Source organism: Strix aluco, chromosome Z, assembly GCF_031877795.1.
Source record: "Strix aluco isolate bStrAlu1 chromosome Z, bStrAlu1.hap1, whole genome shotgun sequence".
Taxonomy (NCBI): Eukaryota; Metazoa; Chordata; class Aves; order Strigiformes; family Strigidae; genus Strix; species Strix aluco.
In genome coordinates this window covers 56,896,963-56,922,028 of record NC_133971.1, presented here as the reverse complement: position 1 = coordinate 56,922,028, position 25,066 = coordinate 56,896,963, and the positions used below count along the sequence as shown (strand labels likewise).

General features: G+C 41.7%; 1 protein-coding gene across 1 annotated transcript in view; it reads right to left on the bottom strand.

Annotated features, from left to right (window-relative positions):
• Nucleotides 1–12,040: 12,040 nt before the first annotated feature.
• The window catches only part of SLCO4C1 (solute carrier organic anion transporter family member 4C1), a 32,442-nt gene continuing 19,416 nt past the window's right edge, over nt 12,041–25,066 (bottom strand). Inside the window, exons 8-13 of the mRNA XM_074812352.1 lie at nt 24,377–24,572; nt 19,661–19,814; nt 18,091–18,278; nt 15,947–16,011; nt 13,981–14,118; nt 12,041–12,852 (exon numbers count right to left, since the gene is read on the bottom strand). Of these exons, the coding sequence (XP_074668453.1) occupies nt 12,728–12,852; nt 13,981–14,118; nt 15,947–16,011; nt 18,091–18,278; nt 19,661–19,814; nt 24,377–24,572 (866 nt within the window). The 3' untranslated portion in view covers nt 12,041–12,727. The remainder of the gene's footprint in view (nt 12,853–13,980; nt 14,119–15,946; nt 16,012–18,090; nt 18,279–19,660; nt 19,815–24,376; nt 24,573–25,066) is intronic.

Sequence of the window (25,066 nt, the reverse complement as noted above, 5' to 3'; positions counted from 1 at the left end):
CCTTAGCACTTCAACAGCCTCATATGCACTAGGGTTTCGTGCTAGTTAGAAGATGCAAATTTCAAAAAGTTTTAAGCTATATTTATTTTGGACAGTACTTGAGATTCTTCTTAAACACCAAATTTGTGGTAGTTAATACCACCTCAAAGATATGAGTCCATGAATTTAGCAGTCTAAGCACTCTAAACACTCTAAATTCCAACCTTTCCTGGCAAAAGCATGGTCTAGACAAGATGTCCCAGCACCCTGTCCAGCTGAATCTTAAAGTGTCCAATGCTGGGGAATCCACCACTTCCCTGGGCAGATTATTCCGGTCATTGATTGTTCTCATTGTGAAAAATTTTCCTCTTGACTCAATTCAGAGTCTCCCCAGGAGTAACTTGTACCCACTACCCCTTGTCTTTTCCGTTATAAAAAGGGAGTCTCCATCTTCTTCGTAGCCACCCTTTAAGTACTAGAACATGGTGATAAGGTCTCCCCCAAGCCTTCTCAAGGCTGAACAAACCCAGTTCTCTCAGCCTTTCCTCATATGTCAGGCTTTGATCATCTTTGTGGCCCTCCTCTGGAACCTCTCCAACTTGTCCACATCTTTTTTGTATAGCGGCAACCAAACCTGAACACAGTATTCTAAGTGTGGCCTGAGAAGTGCTGAGTGGGATAATGACTTCTTTATCTCTGCTAGAGATGCCCTTGTTGATGTGACCCAGCATTCTGGTGGCTTTCTTTGCAGTTGCAGCACACTGTTCGCTCATATGTCCATCTGGATTGCCAGGTCCCTTTCCACAGAGCTGGTCTCCAGCCAGGTAGATCCCCATCTATGCTGCACTACTGGATTATGTTTTCCCAGGTCCCAGGCCTTGCACTTGTCCTTGTTGAACTTCATAACTGTGGTGGTTTAGTCCCTGCCAGGGTCTGAGACCACGCGGCCGCTGCCCCTCCCCCACAAAGGGAGTGAAATACAAAGCCCCAGGGCTGAGATAAGGAGAGGTTTAATACAACAGTGCAACAGCGACACAACAAACAACAACAATAACAATAACAGTAACAGTAATAATAATGAACAGAGCAAGATATCTACCGATACAGCAGTGAGAGCAGAGAGATCGCATAACACACGCGTTCACGGACTCTCCCGCCCTCCAGCACTTGGGCGCCAGGAGGTGATGTCAGCATGGTATTGAATAATCCGGCTAGAGCTTCCCCCCCACTGCTGGGGAAACTTAACCCTATCCTAGCTGAACCAGGACGTAATCCACCCCTTTATTCTATACCATGTGCGTCACGTCCAGCTGCCATTTAACAATTAGCAATAACAAAGAAAAATTAACAAAAGCACAGTATAATTCACATTGTGTTTTCACCCACAATCAAGTCCCCTTGTGGCACGCATTGGACCTCTCCATCCTTCTGCATCACCCACCAGGTGCACCCAGGTCCTTGAGCAAAAGCAATCCCATGGATGGGTTTGCCTTTGCCCACCACAGGACTAACCCAGACCATTTTTCCCAGCAGGTCCCTCATGCGCACTGTGAAGAATATGGTGGTGATTCGTGTTAAAAATACAGTGACTTTACTGGTATTTGCCATGTACATAAGTTGAAGGAGATTTATCATGGTTTTATTGTTAGAAGGGTTTGGAGGGTTTTTTTCCCTCAGTGACTGTTGTTATGCAAGTGGAAAATTACTGGCGGGACCCCTGTCAGAAGACCCCAGGAACACGGGATTGCGCAGGTGAAAAATGATTGGAGGAACCCCTGTCAAGAGCCCTGGCAACACCAGAAAGCCCGGGAAAGTTCGGGAGACTCTACTGCACAACTGCGGACAGGGGAAGGTTCGAGAAACTCTATTGCGCTTGCGCAACCAGAGGGTGGGAACTTTTTGGGGAGAATTACGCCCATTTGTGAATATGCATGAGGGTAGACTATAAGGGGAGTGACGCAGCACCACCTGGTGTGTGTTGGTGCGGAGCAGAAAGCCCCCCCTGCTCCCCGGCGTACCAAGCCCTTTTGTTTTACTTGTTCTTATTGCAAATAAATTTATAAAAGATATTTTCGGCTCTGCTTCTGCATTTATAACATGCACCACAGGAACTTTATCCCCGTCTACAACACGTGGAAGTTTTGACTGAGCCAGGACAGCTCGATTGGCAGATCCTCTTGTGTGGACTAACCAAGTGGCCTTTGTCAGATGTGTGTCCCAGTGTTTGAAGGTTCCACCCCCCCATTGCTCTCAATGTAGTTTTTAACAGTCCATTGTAGTGCTCGATCTTCCCAGAGGCTGGTGCGTGGTAGGGGATGTAGTAGACCCACTCGATGCCATGTTCTTCTACCCAGGCATCTATGAGGGTATTTCAGAAGTGAGTCCCATTGTCTGACTCAATCCTCTCTGGGGTGCCGTCTCACCACAGGACTTGGTCTTCAAGGCCCAGAATGGTGTTCTGGGTGGTGGCGTGGGACACTGGATAAGTTTCGAGCCATTCAGTTGTTGCTTCCACCATTGTGAGCACGTGGCGCTTGCCTTGGCGGGTCTGTGGCAGCGTGATGTAGTTGATCTGCCAGGCCTCTCCATATTTATATTTCATCCATCGATCTTCATTCCGCTGGGGCTTCACCCGTTTGGCTTGTTTGATTGCAGCACATATCTCACATCCGTGGATGATCTCTGTGATGGTGTCAATGGTGAGGTCGACCCCTCGATCTCGAGCCCACCTGTATGTTGCATCTCTGCCTTGGTGGCCCGAGGTCTCATGGGCCCGCCGGGCTATGAACAGTTCACCTTTACGCTGCCAGTCCAAGTCCACCTGAGCCACTTCAATCTTAGCAGCCTGGTCCGCCTGCTGGTTGTGTTGATGTTCATCAGTGGCCCGACTCTTGGGTATATGGGCGTCCACATGGCGCACCTTCACAACGAGGTTCTCCACCCGGGCTGCAATATCCTGCCATACTTCAGCGGCCCAGATGGGTCTGCCCTTGCGTTGTCAGTTGTTCTGTTTCCATTGATGCAACCACATCCACAGGGCACTTGCCATCACCCACGAGTCAGTGTAGAGATAGAGCCTCGGCCACTTTTCTCGCTCAGCAATCTCCAAAGCCAATTGGGTGGCTTTCACCTCTGCGAACTGGCTCGATTCACCTTGTCCCTCAACAGCTTCAGTGGTTCGTCGTGTGGGATACCACACTGCAGCCTTCCATGGTCGATGTTTCCCCACAATGCGACAAGACCCATCAGTGAACAGGGCATATCGCTTCTCCTCCTCTGGCAACTCGTTATATGGTGGGGCCTCCTCAGCACGTTTCACCTCCTGTTCTGGTGACATCCCAGAATCGTTGCTCTCTGGCCAGTTAATGATCACTTCCACTAATCCTGGGGGGTCGAGGTTCCCTATTTGAGCCCGTTGTGTTATCAACGCAACCCATTTACTCCACGTGGCATCTGTTGCATGATGTGTGGAGGGAGCCTTTCCTTTGAACATCCATCCCAGCACCGGCAGTCGAGGTGCCAGGAGGAGCTGTGTCTCAGTGCTGACCACTTCTGAGGCAGCTCGAAGTCCTTTGTACGCTGCCAGTATATCCTTCTCAGTCAGTGTATAGTTAGCTTCAGAGCCTTTGTATCCCCGGTTCCAAAAGCCTAGAGGTCGGCCTCGGGATTCCCCATCTGCTCTCTGCCGAAGGCTCCAGGAAGGGCCATTCTCCCCAGCTGTGGTGTAGAGCATGTTCTTAATCTCCTGCCCTGTCCGGACTGGCCCGAGGGCTACTGCCTGAGTAATCTCCTGCTTAATATGTTCAAAGGTTTGTTGTTGTTCAGGGCCGCATTCAAAGTCCTTCTTCCTGTGGGTTATGTGGTAGAGAGGGCTCACAATCAGGCTGTAGTTTGGGATGTGCATCCTCCAGAACCCCACAGCGCCCAGGAAGGACTGAGTCTCCTTTTTAGTAGTTGGTGGGGCCATGGCTGTTATCTCATTTATCACCTCCATTGGGATGTGGTGACGCCCATCTTGCCATTTTATTCCTAGGAACTGAATCTCCCTTCCAGGCCCCTTAACTTTCTGTCGCTTGATGGCAAAACCAGCCTTCAGGAGGATTTCAATTATCTTCTTTCCTTTTTCAAAGACTTCCTCAGTTGTGTCCCCCCATACAATGATATCGTCAATGAACTGCAGGTGTTCTGGAGCCCCACCTTTCTCCAGTGCAGTATGGACCAGTCTATGGCAAATGGTGGAGCTGTGTTTCCACCCCTGGGGCAGTCGATTCCAGGTGTACTGGATACCCCTCCAAGTGAATGCAAACTGTGGCCTGCACTCTGGTGCTATTGGGATGGAGAAGAAGGCGTTAGCGATGTCAATCATGGCGTACCACTTGGCTGCCTTCAACTCCAGCTCATACTGGAGCTCTAGCATGTCCGGCACTGCAGCACTCATTGCTGGTGTAACTTCATTCAGGCCACAGTAGTCCACGGTCAGTCTCCATTTGCCATTAGGTTTTCTCACTGGCCATATAGGGCTGTTGAAAGGTGAGTGAGTCTTGCTGATCACCTTCTGGCTTTCTAGTCGACAGATCAGCTGATGGATGGGGACCAGGGAATCTCGGTTAGCGTGGTACTGCTGCCGGTGCACCGTCTTGGTAGCAATTGGCACTCGCTGCTTTTCAACCTTAAGCAACCCCACCACCGAGGGGTCCTCTGAGAGGCCGGGTAAGGTGGACAATTGCTCAACCTCCTCCAGGGCAGCTATACCAAAGGCCCACCGGTACCCTTTTGGGTCTTTAAAGTACCCTCTCCTGAGGTAATCTATACCTAGGATGCACGGGGCATCTGGGCCAGTCACAATGGGGTGCTTATGCCAGTCCTTCCCAGTTAAGCTTACTTCAGCCTCTAGTAGGGTCAGCTGTTGGGATCCCCCTGTCACTCTGGAGATGCAGATGGATTCGACCCCACTGTGGCTTGATGGCATCAGGGTGCACTGTGCGCCAGTGTCTACCAAGGCCTTATATTCTTGTGGGTCTGATGTGCCAGGCCATCGGATCCACACCTTCCAGTAAATCCGATTATCCCTTTCCTCCACCTGGCTGGAGGCAGGGCCCCTCTAATCCTGCTCACCATCACTCACTTTATCTAAGAGTGACTCCCACAAGAATGACTTCCTGGTCCCCTCAAGAGGGTCAAGCGTAGTGTTGGCCATTCTATTCTGTCTGGGGCATTTCCGACTGGACACTGGAGCTGCGTCTCTCTTGGAAGACTCTCCTTTCATGGTGGTCTTCCCTTTCAGCTGCTGTACTCGTGCAGCTAGGGTGGGAGTGGGCTGTCCATGTCACCTCCTCATGTTTTCCCCATGGTTGTGGAGGAAGAACCACAGGGTGCCCCGTGGTGTGTGTCTTCCACTGCCCTTCTCTTGGGTGGGAAAGCGCCTGCTTCTAATGTCTGAGACATCGGCCCGTGCAGGTGGAATGTAGGACATGTCTTCTTCCACTTTCTGGAGCCTCTGAGACAGTTCCTCTACAGCTGAAACCAAAGCATGTTGGGAGGAAGGGAGACTTCCCTCATATTGCCGGAGCTGGATAATCACTTCGTCCACTGTTTGAGTCTGGGTGTCTCGCCACCAGGACGCTACTGCTAATGCTTTGGAATGTGCCTCTGGTCCACTTTGCAGGAACTTCCACCACATCAACTGTGTGCAAGGGGCCTGATATGGATCTATTGGTGATCACTCATCATTCAGATCACCATAAACCATTTCAAACACAGCCAATTCCCTGAGGTTTTGAATGTCTTTCTCCATGTCAGTCCACTTGCCTAACCGACATAGAACATCATCCTTGTAGGGGTACCTCTCCCTCACACTGAGCAGGAGTCGCCTCCAAAGGCTGAGGGTTTGAGCCTGTTTCCCTATTGCCTTGTCAATACCAGCCTGCTTGGCTAAAGATCCCAGCTGCTTGGCCTCTCTCCCCTCCAGTTCAAAACCAGCAGCTCCACTATCCCAGCATCGGAGCAGCCAGGTGCAAATCTGCTCGCCTGGAATGTGGCTAAAATCCTTCCGCATATCTCGCAACTCACTCAGGTATAGAAATCGGATGGTTACATCTGGCTCTTCCTCCTGCTCTCCTGATAGGCCTGGCTCATCATTACCCTGTACACTGCGAGGGGATTTTTTGGTATATTTGGTTTTTCGTATCGGGGCAACTGATACTGTCACTGCTTGTCCCTCTGGCCCAGCTGCTGTGCTGGTGGAGGCGACTGGTACTGGCACTGCCTGTCCCCCTGGCCCAGCTGCTGTACCAGTAGGTTCACTTTCAGATCCTGCAGCCCTTTCTCCCCCTTGAGGGCAGTGAACAGTGTTAAAGATGACACGGTAGGCATGGGAAGTCCCCAGCACATCGCAACGAGTTGTGTCTCCCGGGGTTTGTCAGATTGGCAACACACCTTTTCCAAACACTCCATCAGTTTATCAGGACTCTGCACTTGTTCAGGAGTGAAATCCCAAAGCATTGGGGGTGACCACTGACTCAGGTACTTGCCCATCTTTTCCCACACACCTTGCCATTTATAACTATCTGCCCTCGGGGCAGGTTTCCAGGTGGTGCCATTATTGGAGAAGTACCGCATGGCCCAAAACAAGATCAGGCAGACATTTAGAAAGCACAGTGCCGCAAGCACACTGGCCTGGATGCTCCAGGGATAGCTGAAACTCTCAAAAACTGAGAGAATCTCTTCCCCTGGCTCACCCATAGAGGGGGTGAGACCCCTAACAAAAGCCCAGGCAGCAAACAGGTACCGGTTCACCCCCACAAGCAGTGATGCAAGCACATTATAAGCAGTCAGTAGCCAGTACTGCAAAACAAGACCCTTGACACATTTTCCACTGACAACAAACATCAGCACTGGGAACACACAGTGGATATAAGGACTAATCCAGCCCCACCACGCAAGCAAATTGGCCAGCTTTGCAAACATTTTTTAGCAAGCAATACAAATAAGAACAGAAAAATTACACCTAACACACCTTCTCCTTTTGTCCTTATTTCAGCCTTCTCACGGCCCCACGTTGGGCGCCAAAAGTTGTGGTGGTTTAGGTCCTGCCGGGGTCGGTCTGACTCCACGCAGCCGCTGCCCCTCCCCCACAAAGGGAGTGAAATACAAAGCCCCGGGGCTGAGATAAGGAGAGGTTTAATACAACAGTGCAACAACAACAAAACAAACAACAACAATAACAGTAACAGTAATAATAATGAACAGAGCAAGATATCTACCGATACAGCAGTGAGAGCAGAGAGATCCGCATAACACATGCATTCACCGACTCTCCCGCGCTGCCACACTTGGGCGCCAGGAGGTGACGTCAGCATGGTATTGAATAACCCGGCTAGAGCTTCCCCCCCAACTCTGGGGAAACTTAACCCTATCCTAGCTGAACCAGGACAATAAGGTTCTTATTAGCCCACTCTTCCAGCCTATCCAGGTCTGGATACCTCTGGATACCTGCAGGGTGGCTCTCCTTTCTGAAATGTCCACTTTCCCACTCAGTTTGGTATCATCACCAAACTTCATCAGGGTACACTTGATCCCATCATCTAGATCACTTCTAAAGATATTAAACAGCATTGAGCCCAATGGGTTCTTGAAGGACCCCAGTTGTGACAGGTTGGCAGTTTGCAAAAGAGCTATTTACCACCATCCTCTGGTAATTCATCAGTCTCTCTAGAAGGAGTCTGTGGGAAACCATATCAAAAGACTTGGAATACTCCAAATAGTCAATGTCCACTACTTGCCCCACATCAACTGAGCAGGCTACTTTGTCATATAAGGCTATCAGGTTTGTCAAGACTGATTTGCCCTTGGTGAATCCGTGCTGGCTTTTCCCAATCACATACTTCATTTGACTTGTGATGGCCCCCTGGAGGATTCATTCCATAACTTTCCCAGACTTTGAAGTAAGACTGATGGGCCTGTAACTTCCTGGACCTTCTTTTAAGCCGTTCTTATAGGCGTGGGTGACATTAGCCTTCTTCCAGTCTTCTGGGACGTCCCCTGATCTCCACAACTTCTCAAAGATTATGGAGAGCGGTCTTGCAATGACATCAGCAAGCTTTCTTAACACCCTTGAGTGGACAATAACAGGGCCCATCAATTTGTAGGGCTCAAGCTCCTGTAATAGTTCACATACCAACTCTTCCTTCACTGATGGTGGGTCTGTGTTTGCATCGACCTGGATTTTTGCTGCCAAGGCCTGGGGCCCAACAGTGCTGGTAAAGACAGAGGGAAAGTGTTGAAAACCTCTGCCTTTTCAGTACTGTTATCAGCGTTATATCACCCAGTGAGACATACACACAGTATTAGCAGCTAAATGTTGTTCAATGTGAGATAGAAGCTGATATTAAAAACAAACAAACAAACCAAAATAAAACAAACAAACAAAAAAAAACACCAACAAAACCCAGAAAAAGAAACCAAAGGACACTGCACAAGAACAGATAGGTCTTCCATTGCAAGAATCCATATAGAAGTTACACATCATATGGTGAATGGGACAAAGGCCACACTGAGGAGCATCTCACAGAAAAACAGATCCATTTAGGTTGGAATGGACTGCTTGAGATCATGTAGTCCAACCCCTCTGCTCAAGAAAGTTCAGCCAGAATATTCAGGATTGTGTCCAGTCAAGTTTTAAACATCTCCAAGAATGGTGACTCCATAACTTCTCAGGCAATCTGTTCCAACATTTGATCACTTTCACAGTTAAAGAAAAAAATTTCTTGTGTTCAGAGAGAATTTTATGTGTTTCAGTTTGTGCCCATTGCCTCTTGTCCAGACAGGTGGGCATTACTAAGAACAGTCTGTCTTCGCTCTCTTCAAGGCTCAGATCCCTGAGCCTTCTCTTCTCCTAGCTGAAGAGAGCTTCCCCATCTCTCTCAGTATGAAAGATACTCCAGTCTCTTAATCATCTTTGTAGCCCTGTACCAAAGCCCCTCCAGTAAGTCTGTAACACTTTTGTTCTGGAGAGCCCAGAACTGGACACAGAACTAATGTCCTCACCAGTGCTGAGTACAGGGGAGGGATGAACTTCCTCAACTTACTGGCAGTGTTTTGCCCTAATGCAGTCCAGGATGCTATCAGCTCTTTTTGCAGAAAGGATGTATTGCCGCCAATGGCCCTTGGGTTCATGGTGGACAACAAGGGTTGTTCTTCTCTGAAGACCTGATTTCCAGCTTGGTGGTCCCCTGTATGTTATTGGTGCATTATTTGTCCCTGGGTGCAGGTCTTTGCACTTCCCCTTGAACTTCATGAGGTTCCTGTTTGCTCATTTCTCCATTTTGTTAAGGTCCCTCTGGATGGCAGCACAACCATGTGGTCTATCAGCCACTCCTTCAGAGCACAATCTATCCCATCATTCCCCATCATATCCCATCATGAATTAAGAGATTGAACTAGATTGGCCCCAGTATTTGTCTGTGGGGTGCAGCACTAGTTACTTGACTCAAACTGGACTTTGTGCTTTGACCCTCTGGGCACAGTCCTTTGGGCAGTTTTTAATTCACCTTCCCAGTCCAAATACCTAACACACACTTGTTCAGCTTGTCTGGGATGTTTACCTTTACTTAGTAAAGCCTTTGACACGGTGTCTACTGCCCTCAGCTATCTATTGCTCTTTTAACATCACTATGATGCAAGGTAAATGGGTAAATTTACAAGTTCTAAATATTTGGTCTCTCTTCTCATCATTGTGCTGCCCCTCTGTGATGGTTTTGGATGAGACAGAGTTAGTTTTCTTCACAGTAGCTAGTACAGGGCTATATTTGGGATCTGTGCTGAAGGCAGTGATGTTTTCATTACTGCTGTGCAGTGCTTACATAGAGTCAAGGCCTTTTCTTCTTCTCACACCACCCCACCAGCAAGTAGGCTGGGGGTGCACAAGCAGTTGGGAGGGGACACAGCTGGGACAGCTGACCCCAACTGACCAAAGGGGTATTTCATACCGTATGACATCATGCTCATCATAAAAAGCTGGAGGAAGAAGGGGGGACATTTGGAGTTACGGCTTTTTGTCTTCCCAAGTAACCATTAGGCCTGATGGAGATGGGAAGTTGTGAATTAATTCCTTGGTTTGCTTTGCTTGCCCACACAGCTCCTGCTTTACCTATTAAACTGTCTTTATCTCAACCCATAAGTTTTCTCATTACTACCCTTTCAATTCTCTCCCCTATCCTGCCATGGGGGCACTAAGCAAGTGGCTGTGTGCTGCTTAGTTGCCAGCTGTGGTTAAACCACAACACCTTCCTAAACTAGCAAGGGTAACCTTTAACAAGTCATTGGCTAGACTATAAATTGCAACAGCCTTTAGCATTAACAGTAATTTTACACCATGGCAATACTTCCTTCCTTCTCTTTCTCCACCCAAATAACCACTCCAGTGAAACTAAGAGTGCTGATAACTTCTTCAGAAAAGGAACCTCCTGTTGCTCTGCCCCACAAGTTTTATAATCTGCGCAATCACATCAAGCAGCAGAAACTGTAAACTATAATCTCACAGCCTAAGTCAGAACAAGAGAAGCAAGCTTACGAGTGTGGTGGTTTGACTTTGGCTAAATGCCAGGTACCCACCAAGTCACTCTATCACTCCCCCCCCTTCCCCTTTTTTTCTCAACAGGGCAAAGAGGAGAAAGAAAATAAGATAGGAAAAAAACCCCCAGCCCTTGTGGGTAAAACAACAGCAGTTTTAATATAAGCAAAGCGAAGCAAAGGTCCACGTGCAGAAGCAAAAAAAAGAAAACAGATTTATCCTCTACTTCCCATTAACAGGCGATGTCGGGCCTTCTCAGGAAGCAGGGCTCCAATATGCGTAGTGGTTGCCTCGGAGGACCAAGGGTGACACCCCCCCCCCCCCCTTCCTCCTTTCTCCCAGCTTTATACTTGAGCAGACGTCATATGGTATGGAATATCCCTTTGGTCAGTTCGGGTCAGCTGTCCTGGTTGTGTCCCCTCCCAAGATCTTGCCCACCCCATCCCACTGTGGGGAGGAAATGTCAGAAAGAGCCTTGGTGCTGTGTAAGCACTACTCAGCAGTAGCCACAACACCAGTGTGCTATCAACACCCTGCCAGCTCCCAACATAAAACACAGCACCATGAGGGCTGCTACAGGGGAAAACCAATTCTGGCTCAGCCAGACCCGGTACAACGAGTTTAGCTACCATACTGCATGTCTTTACTATGATTAAGTGATTTACTGTACCCGACACAAATTATGTCAGCGTTGGAAACTGAATTCAGAGTTTTAGACCATATTCCCAAACTTCATAGAAGATTTAGCTCTTTCAAGGAAAGTTACTCATCTTGCTATAAGTCCATTTATCAGGAAACTATGTTATCAGGAGACATTCAACTAAATTCAGTTTTTGTATTCTGCCCCTTTCCTCCTCTACCTCAAGAGCCATGTTGTGTTTTCAGGAGGTGTAGTCTATTTTACTTTATTTCCTGAATAGTTCTTTCTAAACAGTTATGGAGGGTCCTCTTCCTGAGTTGTATACTTAACATCTACCTAGTTTAACAGCTGCATTTAAAGAATTAGATGAAACATGACCCATATGCCATAATCCTTTGCTCCTGCACTTGTTTAAAATCTTACTAGTCAATGAGTACAGTCCATGTAACCAGATGAAAAGGGCACACACTGCTACATAAGTGACATGCATAGCCAGTGCAACAGAAAGGAAGTTTACATTAATAAAGTAAAGCAAGTGCAGAGGATAACTTGCTCATTAAAAATTTCCAGACAATATTGAGTGACATTTCAGTAGCAGGCAATATAATTTAATATCTGATTGAGTGGCTAATTTGTATAGCACATCTGGTTTTGCTATATAAATACAATTTTAATAGCATGCAGTGTTTAAGTCAAAAGGAACAACTAAAGCTGTATTTTCCTACTTTTAATGCTTCCATACGTATTCTTTGCTAGCTTTCAGCATTGTGTTTCTTGGAGAAGTCGAGAACTCAGTCACTTAGAAATTACATGGCATACACAGAAGTAACAAGAAAATAGGTTTTATTTTCAAATTTTATAGAAAAATGTTGACAATACTTAAAGAAAGCAGCTGGACAGCAACTTTCTGTATATATTCCAGATAGAAACTCAGGCACTTAAATTAACAAATATTTTGCTGTTACAAACCCAGCTATCCTATAACAGCTATATACATTTTTCTACAAATAGTAAAAAGTGATCTTATGCCAAAATATTTTTAAAACACACCCATATTTGCATATTCCCAAGTGTATCTACAGTCAAAATCCCCAACTAAGGCACTAGCCAGATTATGTGCACAATAAAGTAAGTCCATTTTAAACATCCACAGTTCCCTTTAATATACCAAGTTACTTGCTTCCTCCCATTAGTCTCACTTAGGTATTACTTTATAAGCAGGGGGAAATGGGGCACAGTCAGCCCAGTTCAGCTCATGTTTCCTGGATTTTGATTGGCGAATTCCACCTTGTTTCACTTAAGTTATAAATTAGACTGCAAATATAAATTTCATTTTTTTGGATATACATAATGGAATACTAAAAAGTATGTTTAGCAAGTTAGAGAACACTACACACATTCACAAATATTTTAAGTTGTTCAAGAACTGAATATGATATTTTACATTTAGGTAATGGTGTACAAGAACTTTTGTACAAGTGTTGTAACAGGGCTTATTCTTAGTGGCTTCTTTCAAAAGCCCCTGATATGCTCATGATTTATGTGTGCATAGCAGATACCATTTCTGAATCCTTTTGTGACAGGGCTGCAGTTGTTGGTGGAGGCTTATACAAACATACTGCCATGACCACAAAGATGATTGTGATGATTTTGCAAGCAGCACCTGAATGCAAAGAATAGAAAAGTCCTTGTTGCAGTCACCTTCAATAGTAGACAAAATAATTTATAGCTTCACAGGGTGAGTTACACCATAAGACTTTTAAATGGATGCTGTGAATTTCAATGCATTTTACATGAACTGCAAAGGGCAGATGAAGGCAGTCTTCAGGTGACTTCAGACCCCTCACCTGCTTGCCAGTTCTTGCTTGCAGCAGCTATTGCCATTACTTCAGTTCTGTATTTGTTCACCCCATTCTAGTCTGAAGTGCAAGTTTTCCTCATTTCTTGTTTCAGTACTGTTCTTCATCACATCAATATTCTCTCTGCCTCTCAAACTCCCCACATACAAACCTGTTAAGTATTCTCTCCTCAGCTACCTTAAAGAGTTGTTCCATTTACTCATCACTGGTACACAGGGGTGTTTGTGCAATTTGGGAGGGAAAGGACAGGGGGGAAAAGAGGAGGGATTGTATTGTATCACAAATATGCCTATGAGATACTGAAAGCTGAAGTTGTGACTCATGCGTTTTGACTTTCAAGATTAGATGTTAGCAGTTCAGTTTATGCACTGAAAGTATCACAGTTGCCAGAAGACAGGACAACAGCAGTTATCACAGCTGCAAGCTTAGCCTGCCTTCCCTCCCCCAGACATGCATACCTCACGCTTGAAGGGAAGAGATTTTTAAACAAGTTGGGAACATTTTTTGACTAGTGTTCAGAGACATTTTCAAGACCTTGATATTAATTTAGAGAAAAGAACTGAAACATGACAAGAGGAAGAAAGCTCCTCAGACCTTAAGCTGCCAACAGACCAAGCCAGGTAAGACTGAAATGTGCGCCAATCCATTAAAATTTAGTAAAGTGTGACAATGAAGAAAGACTGAAGAGCAAACCTGTTTTGTATTATTAAAAAAAGTTTTCTAGGTCGTTTTTAAGAGCCACTTAATGTGGCCGTGGTCCTTCCATGATATTTTGCTTTTTATGATTTACACAAAAATATTTTTTTTAAAAAAACCCACTGCTGCTAAAAAATAGAAGTTTAAGGGTCTATTTTAAAATAATTCCCATCTAGCAATCAAGGTCAATATATCTATTACCTTGTACATGTACTTAATATGAAGAAGTCACTTACTTATGCCCATCAGCAGATAAGCCATTCTTTCATTGTCATAAACCCAACAGGCTCCTTCAGTTTTACATTCATTAATATCCCACAGAGTACAACTGTTGTCTATAGCAACACCAAACAAAATTGGTCCAGGAATAGTACCTAAAAACCACAGTAACATGTTAGAACATTTGAGTTATTTGGAAAAGTCTTACCTAGTCTTAATGCAGACAGTGAAATGCCAAGCTGGTGGGGAAGGTAAAATAGGAGAGCCACACACTAAAAATTTTAATCTAAGTCCCATATTACATAGCAAGTGTACCTCTTCCATTGCTCTCAATTAATAGGTAGAATGCATAGAGTATCAGTTAATTCTCTATACAGCTCTCACTTTATCAAGCAAGAAGTTTGTTCAAAGACTTAAGCTTCTCGTAACTTCCTCAGTTTTCATTGGAAAAGAAAAATGTGATTAAAATAAGGGGGAAAAACAGCTAATCAAGGAAGCAGGATTTTAACCAAAGTAAAAGAAGTCCCCATCCTCATATCACATATACTAACCTGTTCCAAATGCAGAGAACTAAAATATTATTATGTTAATATATTCAATTATACATTTTATTCCATCCCTCAGATGTAGCCAAGCTTCTAGGAAAAATTTCACATAAAATGAGTAGTGTTTAAAGTTATTCCTGCATAGAATTTATTAGATTGGTGTGATTTTTGTTACAACACTGCTTTATAAAGCACAAGTATTTTGGATCCAGGTATAGTTAAATCTATAATAAATACTTCAGGTACACCACTGCCTGTCTAACTAACCTACTCAAGGCCTAAACTGTTCTTGAGCTAACAAGCAGCCATGTCACCACTACAGCTCTTCTGACTAGGAACCATGTATGATTCCTCAACTCTACAGTATAAATATCTTGTTGGTAGTAACGCTGTTACTTGCTGCCTTCTTCATCCACAGTCAGTACAAGCAGTGCAAAAAGTTATCCTACCCTCTGCTCCACAGTGGTCAAGAGTTAAGACTCTGCCATACATAACTTCGTGTAAAATGAAACAGAGGAGCCGTTATGTAACACTTAACACTACCTCCCAACTAATTTCTACCTGTCAGGATATTTACTCTTCTTATACTTTATGGTAGAATGACTTACATTAATTGGAGTTTCAATAGGTACAGCAAAGCAGAACTCACACTACAAGATACTCGATCTCAAATGGCAGGGAATGGCTGCAGTACTAAGTAGTGACATAAAAGTCTAATCAGTAACTGAGCCTTGACCCAGTCTTGAATTACATATGCCATTTAAAAAGTGTCTAACACTAAAACAAGATTTAAAATATGCCTGAGAAAATTCAAATGAGTGGTCCAGATACCCACAATTAGCTTTAAGTTTTATTTAAGGTAATTTACCTGTCTTACTGAGACCCTGAAGATGCTTAGATTTAGAATTTCATCACTAGATTTCCTACATAAAAACTCAGCAAACGTCTGCAACGTCAATAAAGGCTAAAATCAGTCAAAGGAATTGAGAGGGAAGGGAGAAGAGGGAAGACTCTACCTATCCATTTTAAAATATGCTGGCACAGCCAATAAGGATAAAACTGTATGAGACAGTGTCACTTTTTTTTAACTTCTGGAACTTGAGATGTTAACTACATGAAGCTGTTTTCCATTACATCACTTTTTCTTATCTCAACTTTCTGATTAGGCTTCCCTCTAAGGGAAGTGACAGCAGGTGCCTTTTGCTGAAAGAATGACTGTTACCTGTATTTTGTTCATGCCAATAACAAGAAAAGCTAAAATGAGCACACATGCCCTACTTAAAGAGGATTTGAGTCCAGACAGCATCTGCCTTATAACAAGTGTAATCTATAAACCAAAGACAGGCTGCTTCAAGTTCCTCTGAAAGCCTCTTAAGTCTAGAAAAACATCAAATAAGTGGACTATTCAGATGCAAGTGTTTCAACAAGAAAGTCATACCCAGTAGTCGTAGAAACACTGACTGTACTCCAAGAGCAAATGAGCGCTGTTTATCTGGCACACACCTGTAGAGAAGATTTGCAGTTTAAGACTCAGTAAACAAGTTTTAACTGTTTCATTTCTCTGCTTTGTCCCTCAGTGAATAGGCTTTGTCTTTGTATAGTCTTTTAAGCTGTTAATTGCAGAGGGTTTTAGAAATCCAGTGTGCAGAACAAGTACCCAAATAACTTCAAGAGGTGTTTTGACAAGATAGAAGCAACTCCCAATAGCTCTAAGAATTTTAGATTGAACTAGTTTAATAAAATAGTATCAGTAAAAAGCTGGTTTACCAGCAACACCCTGATATAGTGTTGAATATACTATTGAACATTTTTTCCACAGAACAACCAAGGTTTTAAGGACTGTGCTAGGATGCAATTCTGAGCTGCTATTCCTAAAGCAGCAATACATGAATTGAAACTAGGCTTCAGCACAGCACAAGGTATTGTATTTCCCATAACCTTTACACATAGTCACCTGACCTTACAATTAATCAGTTCTGGCCTATGCTATATAAATTGATATATTAATTTAATAACTAGCAAGAATTTACCTCCTTACCTTTCAGATATTTCTCCAGCAAAAAACATTCTATCCTGACAGTGTCTTAAAGATACTACCATAAAGATTAAATACAACCTAACATTTAGTTTATACAATTTAGTTTCAGCACTGTTTTCTTTAATAAACTGTATCACTGAAGCACTGTCAGTGCTAAAAAAAGTATTTAAACATTCAGGAGTTACTCCCTCATTCTGGAGTATATATGAGGATTAGCCAAAGGAAAACATCCATGATGAGCACTTATCAGCAGTAACTGTTAGGATCCCCCTACCCATAAAAGCAAGTAGAGGAAGGAGAATGAGTTTTGCATAGCATGGGTGGTTATTTCTAGCACTAAAACACTGTCACTAACACATGGATTTACACTTGAAGTTGCACAGAAGAGGCCCACTTAAAAGATATCAGAATATACCATGGTAACTTACCTCATATTTAGCTATTTAAATTAGTTTTTGCACATTTAAACTGCTCTACAGTCCTGTCTTCCATAAAAACTGTTTCACCATTTCATTTGAAGGGTACAAGGATTCAAAATTCCAAATGTTATTGCTTAGAATTATCTAAATAAACTATGTCAGCTCAGTTTTGAAGATAATGCAACACTTCATATTATTCTGCCTCCACGCTGATCTGACAAGCTGTTAATTCCAGATTTACACCAACCCTGAACAGGAGGCTACTGCAAAGCACTGTTGCAATGTATCATTCCCTCCCCCAATCCACTGCCTAGAAAATTAGAAAAGGCGGAGCATCTAACCACACCTTCCCAAAGCATCATGTGAATAGTGCATGTATGCCTATGCATCACAAATTTTCTCTCTAGAAGTATTAGAGGTACAAGAGTATTAGATTTCAACATAAAGTTAAACAGGTCTACCTTCATGACAACCATGTTTTAAAACAAAAAATTTATCTAGTTTTCATGCATATGAGTTTCAGCAATTTGAAAGACAGTCAAACCACTGATTAACAGCCACATATATGCTGTCATGTTTTATATTAATGACTACCATACATACATCAATAAATACACACAACATCAATATCATATGAAAGGCAGTCTACAATTCTTGACAGACTACAATTTTGCAAGACAGAACTCTGAACTGAGAGAGGAATTTATATACAATTCCTGATTGCTATTTTGTTCTTTTCTTGATACAATTTGAAATCATGGCATTACTGTTACACAAGCTAGCTGAGTCTTTTCTTCATACAAGCACATGGCACATTTATTCCTTCTTGCTTTGACTAAGTCAGGAGTGCTCTCATAAAATATGGATTTTGCTACAAGTAGAAAAGATGATTTTTTTTTTAATAGATTCAAACCATCTACTAGCCAAATGTAATTACAGAGACAGTGAACAGTGGTATAACTACCCTTTGCTTCAAGTACTGCCTGCTTACTACACAAAGTGCTACCACAGCAAATCCCTTGCACATTGGTTTAAGTCCACTTTCCAAAGCAAAACAAATTAGAGTATCTCACTGACCTGAGTTTTCACAAGAATGCTACCTACTTCTCAGCCCAAAAAACATACCTGAGAATGGCCACAGTTGTTGGAGTAACAGCCATAAATGTAAAAACAACAGCAAAAAAGAAGAAGGTCAGGAATAAAGGTAAAAATTTGCATTGTGTTGGACACTTCCCAGGGACAGCTTCATAAAGAAAATCTTCTGAACCATTTTCTCTTTCTGGTTTCCCAATACAGGAACAGTTGTGGTAAGTCTACAAATAATTTATAAAACAAAGTTTAGCTCGAATGACACTAAGTGACACTAATTGGGTCTGCATCACACCAAATACAAGAATAAACCCTGACTTTACAGTATGGGAAACAGTCCATTTCCTGACAATCACATGACACTGTAACCCTCATTTTTAAAACTGGTTCAGCAGAACTTGACCCTGCTTACCTGAGCAAAAGCTATTTTTGGTTTTGTGATCTAAAAAAGACGGTGATAGTCCCCATTTTGTGTGGAGCAAGTTTTCAGTTACAAGCATAAAAAACTTAAAACTAAAGAAGATTTTAGAGCTAGAGGCAAACCATGTGCAGTACATAATACCCAGAAATTCCAGAGTAAGCCTTGAAATACTAACTTTTGCACCCAATCTTATTACAAATCAGTGAAGATAACACCAGTTACTGACACAATTAAGAAAGGGCAAGACACAGTGTTCAAAAGAAGATTTTTTCTATCAATATATAGATACCTATTTAAAGTATGTTCAGGTTTAATGTATTTTCAACATTAAAAAGTTTAGTAGAAGTAACATTTGCAACATGACATTGCACAAGTGAGAAACATACTGTGACTGACTAAAACCCCTACCATGGAAGAAGGCTCGGAGGAGATGGGAAAGAGTGATGTGCCCATGAAGCTCAAAGAACAATGAAAGTTGTGAGTGACCACAGCTGTTGCAAAGAAAGCTATGCAGAAAAAAAACCTGCTATGTCAGCTGAGTGGATCAACTGATGGTGTAAATATTTCTCCCTGAGTTCATTAAGAGAGTGTGAAAGACTCCCTAAGTTAGCCACACCAGCATGGGAGGGAGTGTGACTCAGGCCAACACAGAGTATAAAAAGCCAGACAACTAGCAGAATTTCAAAAAGAGCAATGGGCTTGAGCTTGCTGCAACCCATGTATGCCTTCCCAACAACCGGGGAAGTCCAGCATCATGATGGTCAGCATGTTATAGAAACCGGTAATGGGAATCACACTAGTATTGTGACTGAACTGTGTACTGCAATTGCTGTATTTTGCAAAGTGTAACATATTTGTATTGTGTTTTCAGTATATTTTATATTGCTGCTAAATCAGAAATCCTGTGTGACATAAATTGTCATCAGGTAAGTAAATCTGCCATTAAACACCACACCCTCCACAAGTGGAATATCTAAAAGCACCTGATCAGAGAGTATTGGACTCTGACACATACCAACATTCATCCTACTTAGACATTTGTTTCCAATCCACATCACTTTTTCTTGTAGTAACTATCACTTAGATACAGAAACACTGCTATTTCCTGTCATACTAAGCGACGAACGTTTTTGATAGAGAATGCATTTTGCAGGAACAAGAATAGATCATGTCAGCATAAAATACCTTTTTCATGTTGTTGAAAAGATGTGATGCACATCCTGCGAAACAGGGAGAAAAGTACTGGACTTCATCTCTGCCGCAAACTGGGTAGTACATAGAGCGTGAACATCTACAGTTTGCATTGCATGGAGCTGTTAAGTTATATAGCGTGCCTGTTCTGAAAGGTAAGAGTTAATAGATAAAAGTAATAAAATTAATAAAGTAATTTAAAAACAGCAGATATATAAATAAGTAATGCAGCATTTATAGGAAAGAAGTCTCAAAATATTCAATTCAGGTGATTTATGCACTTAACTGTTTAAAAATAAGCCCTGTTCCTAGTAGTTACAACTCTAGAAAATATTCCCATTTATTCTACACAGTTATTTTTGTGCTATTGTTTCTTTCATAGATTATTCCTCCAATTTCCATTCACAAAACAGGTGATGAAATTTTGTGTCTCAACCCAATTCTTACCTTAGATCATCTCCTCTCTCCCACACACTTACATATTTGAATTCGTTCAATTTACAGTTTTAAGAAAAAATGCAACAAGATGGTGTTGTTTATTCTACTGACCATATTCCAAGTTTTTTTTCCCCTGTTTTGGATTCAAGTACAGTTGCAAACCCACTGCATTTTTATTATTTTTAACACTGTTATGGAGACATGTACATTGTTCCAGCCAACTGGACATGTTGTCCAAGACAACTGCACATGTTAAATGCAAAGTGTCATGACATACAAATAAAACTAACTCTTGCTTACTATAACTACTCTCAATTTAAGCATTTACTTCCAGTATAGGCCATAGTATGATTGTATTTGAAGTAGTCCCACTATATTATCAGTAGAAAAATCAGTTTGGGATGTGGGGGGACCTTCTTAAGACATAACAGCAGAGAATAAAAACAGCCTTTGTTTTTTTCCTCTAATAGTAGTGCATTAATAAGTAAAAAAGCTTCACAGGCTGAGTTCAGTCACCTGAAATCAGGATACTGACACTACCAGTAGTTTAAATATCATACTGTAAACTGAAAGTTCCAGAGTCATTACCTGAAGGCTGGTTTCTTCAAGATAGTCACAAATACTAAGAGGAGAAATAATGTATCTAGGAATTAAGCTGATTACTTACATAGAATTCAAACCACACACAGAATATTAGGGACATCATAACTACCTATATACTTCATTTGCTTGTAGTACGGTTGAACCCTACTGTTACACTAGTTCTTACATAAAAGAATCAAAGTTAGTTTGTGCTGGCTTAAAGCACTACAGTGCACCATAAGCAAATCCACTAATCACAAGTTTGTTCATACAGTGCCTTGTTAGGCTATAAGACATGTCAAGCCTAGAAGTATTTAATGAGTTCAGTGGCAAGATTTGTCCTGTTTACACATGCAGACAATGTCTCTCACTTCCCTGACCTACAAAGAGGGACTGAACTTTAGTTATGCAGGGTCAGAGAAAAATACTAAAATACAGAAGAAATACAGTTTAGTGTACAGAGGTTCTTACGACATGGAACTTCTTGTTCTAACAACACTTTTCTAAAGGAGTCTAGCAGATGAGATCATTAAATGGTCTTTAAAAGCTCTATGAGTTGGGTATTCTTTCACAGCAAAACAAAACAAGGAGTCCCAGAGACTTGTGGGAATGAACAGAACTACAGAAATAGTGATCATTTCTGTTCCTTCAGGTTTTCAAGGAAATATTGGGCAAAAGAATTTGGCCAAAACAATTCTTTGAAGTGTTTACTAGATGAAGTAAACCACATTAGTTCTGCTTAAAGCCTAATTGAGTAATAAAGAGTTACTACAAACAATATAATTTGTTCATTAACATACGTATGAACTCAGAAGTAATCCTGTACTCATGCAGTTCTGGCACCAAGCTTACAGAAGCTTTCCCCACCACCCCACCTCCAAGCTATTTTTCAATAGCAAGAGAATGTTCACCATGAAGAATTTCTTCAAAGTCTCCACAAAAATGAATCTGCATCAACTTCAAGTCAATTCTCTGAGCACTCTCATAATTTATTCTTTCAGAAGCATTTGTTCAATAGCATAAGCAGCAGTCAGACATTTGGCTATTCTTCCACAAACATTAATTTGTTAAAGCTACTACTACATATTTCAGTTGCTTATTCCTTCATTTCTTCAGTTTCTGAACTGGCACTTAGTGCACTAACTACTCTGATGCAGGTCACTTGTCCAACAAACTATAGCCCAACATGTAACAGTGAATTAGACAAAACTGAACCATTTTTATAATGGATACTGAATGGAGAGTTATTTCAGGACTGGTTAACTCCAAATTGCTGTAGGTAAGATGTCTTCAGCAACAGTTAAACTACATAACTGCTGAAGTTACACAAAGCTATTAAGTAAAAGTTAACTGTGTTTAACTTAGGACAAAAATCAATTCAGCTGTACCTTTTGTCAGCTGCTTATTATCATAGGACCTGGTATAAAAATATGGATAGATTCACATACTATTTTCTGTATGAGCTCTTCAGTATTCAATTGCCACATACAGATTCTTTTGCTCAATACGTGGCTATAAACTTTCAACAAGTCTGCATTGTAGTTTTCACAGTTCTCAAGTGTCCACTTATGTAATCTTACAGCTAACATTTTTTCAGACACTAAAGCAGAGCCATGTTTTAAGTGTTGAATATCAACACTGGCCTTTGAATATACTGTCAACTGATACAGCAAGTTGTAAAGATGGAATCAGAATGAGTGGTAACTTGGGCTTTAAGAATTATTTTTTTCCCCAGTCACCAGTGTATGAAATTTGGTTTATTCATTTTGTATGCCTTCTGGAAAAGGAAATACAAATGAACGGATAAAGTATCATGGCATTAAATTCCTACTCCATTAGAGAACTGGAAGCCTGACTTACTTTAATCACTACTGTCCTTAAGCCCTGTGAATTTCTGTCCTGTTAACCTAAGGTTATCTACTCTACTGTTTTCACATTTACGTAAATGAGAGACCTGACAAATATCTGGTTAGTCTTTCATGTCACTCTTTGCATTATGATTCCCTTAAAGGGCCTAGGAAAATTAGTAGCCTTCATATTCTGTGATATTTGTGCACTCAGTCGCCTCCATGAGTAAGATGTGATTTTCCTGCATACTTCTATTTGTTATATGTTCATTTTAAGTCATTCAAAAAGCATCATAAATATCAAGTGAAGAAACGATATAAACCTAACGGTTGATTAGATATTTATAATTTTTTCCTAGAATTATTACCAGCTTGCATGTGCATTAGGGGCTATAAATCCAATTTCTCTCCCAACCCATCTTCTGTATTTTCATGGTGCATTTTATGCTATTGTGTCAGTAGGTGCAAAGATTCTCTTTTCCATCCTATTTAGGATCAAATGCCTTCTTATGCATTGGAGCATAACTTACAGATTCTGCTTTCGTACAAGATAGTGGTACCTAACCCTTTTCTAAAATGGGCTATTTGGGAAAATGGCAGCTAGCAGTCCCTAGTTACCAGCCTACTAGTGTTATTTTGCACAGCAGCATCTGGCTCTTTGGCAGACCCTCAAACAGCTGGGGTTGCCTCTGGCTCTGTCAATTCATGACAGAGTAACCAACCACTTGAGAGCACAGTTTTGGCACAGCTAGCTGCCTTCCTCCTGCTTTTAAACACTGCTCATGCTACAGAAATATGTACTATTTAAAACAACAAGAATTGAAACATTATAATCTTACAGTTATTTCCTTAATAAGGGATACTTGGGCATTTTATACAACATAGTGCCTATGATGGCGATTTGATCACATACATTCAGTGTTGTCAGAGTTTTAAATCCATTCTCTAGAGAATCCTTATCCTTGCAGACATTTATTTTTAATCTTGCTTCATTTTTACTTCCATTTTTCTGACTTTCCCCACTGCCATACTGTTTCCAGACTACGCTTTGTTCACAGCAACAGGAAGAATTTTCATCCTAGAATTTATTATAGTTACTACAAATATCTAAAAATAAGTGATAGACTGCATTCTCAGTAGGAGTGAGAACTATGTTGCTTAAGGGAAAGAAAAGTACATATTGTTTAGAGAAGTCTTTCCTAAATATTAGCCAAAAATATTTTGAATTATGTTTCAGTTAACCTTGTTACTCCACCCATTTTATTCTTCAATTTGGGTCACTGAGCTATGCTCTCTTTGTATTAAATTTCTACCTCTATCAGCCATTCTACCAGGAAAAAAGAAAGCTTACTTTGTAAATGGAAGCTAGATGTGTTAGAACCTGATGCTACAATAATTACTTCATCTTTCTAGGGAAAATCTGCCATCAGTTTAAGTTGCAGTGCACCTCAGTGCTCTCTCATGAAATTGTTGCACATGGCAGACTCCCAGGAACAAACTACCAGTTTGTCAAGAGTTGGTTAATAAAACAAGATAAAAAACACATGCTACTTCTACAGATATACAAAATCAGCTGTAGTCAATACCATGGCTACAGTTACAGAAGCTGGGATTTTTTTTGTCAATCAGGTTCAGTCTGCTCAGAACATTTTGCAGGCAATGTATTTTCTTAATCATCTGCTACATAAAGATTCCAAGAACAAGGTTTTAGAGTGCCATAAAACATTTCGGTTTCATACATCAAGGTGAAATATGACATTCTTAAATGTTTCATATTCTGTGATGTAGCTTATTTATTTTAAGCACTAACAGCAAACCCAAAAGTGCATTAAAATATATTTACCCATTATATGTTTCAGAGACACCTGCGAAAGCTTCATTCCCACATTTAGCAAATAAAAACACTGTGTTTAATAGTAGGGCCACTGAACAAGTGCCTATCATGAACTTGATTATGTTTTTGCAATCCATTTTGCACTTGGAAACCAAGATGCCACTTATGATTTGGCCTAGTGCTGCTGCTGGAATTAATACAAGCCCTAGAGGAAAACAAGACACCAGCAATTACACAAAAATGCAAGATACAATTAGTGAAGCAATTTAGAGTGAAATTTTATGTTAAGAATAAAATCACAACAGTTACCTGTATCTTCAGATGCAGTCCATGTGATGTCATTTTCAAACCATCCTACCAGAATCCATTGGCATGAGTAATTTATTATACCCTTACATTATCTTTAGCCTTTCCAGAAGTTCAACTTCTGGACAGCATAATTTAGAGTTGCCAAAACCCAAGTTCAACACAGCAAAACTAGATTACTTAGGTGTACTACATATTGGGCAGGAATCTCTGAACACCAGCAGGCCACTTCATGAAAATAGAAAATGCTCTTTCATTGCTCCAGTGTTTTTTTCACATGTTCGTGTTCTTTGTTATACATTTGTGTTATGAACTTTTTAATGAGATAACATAAGCACTATTATACAAGAGACAGCACAAGATTCAATAAGGCATCTACAGAAAGATTTTTAA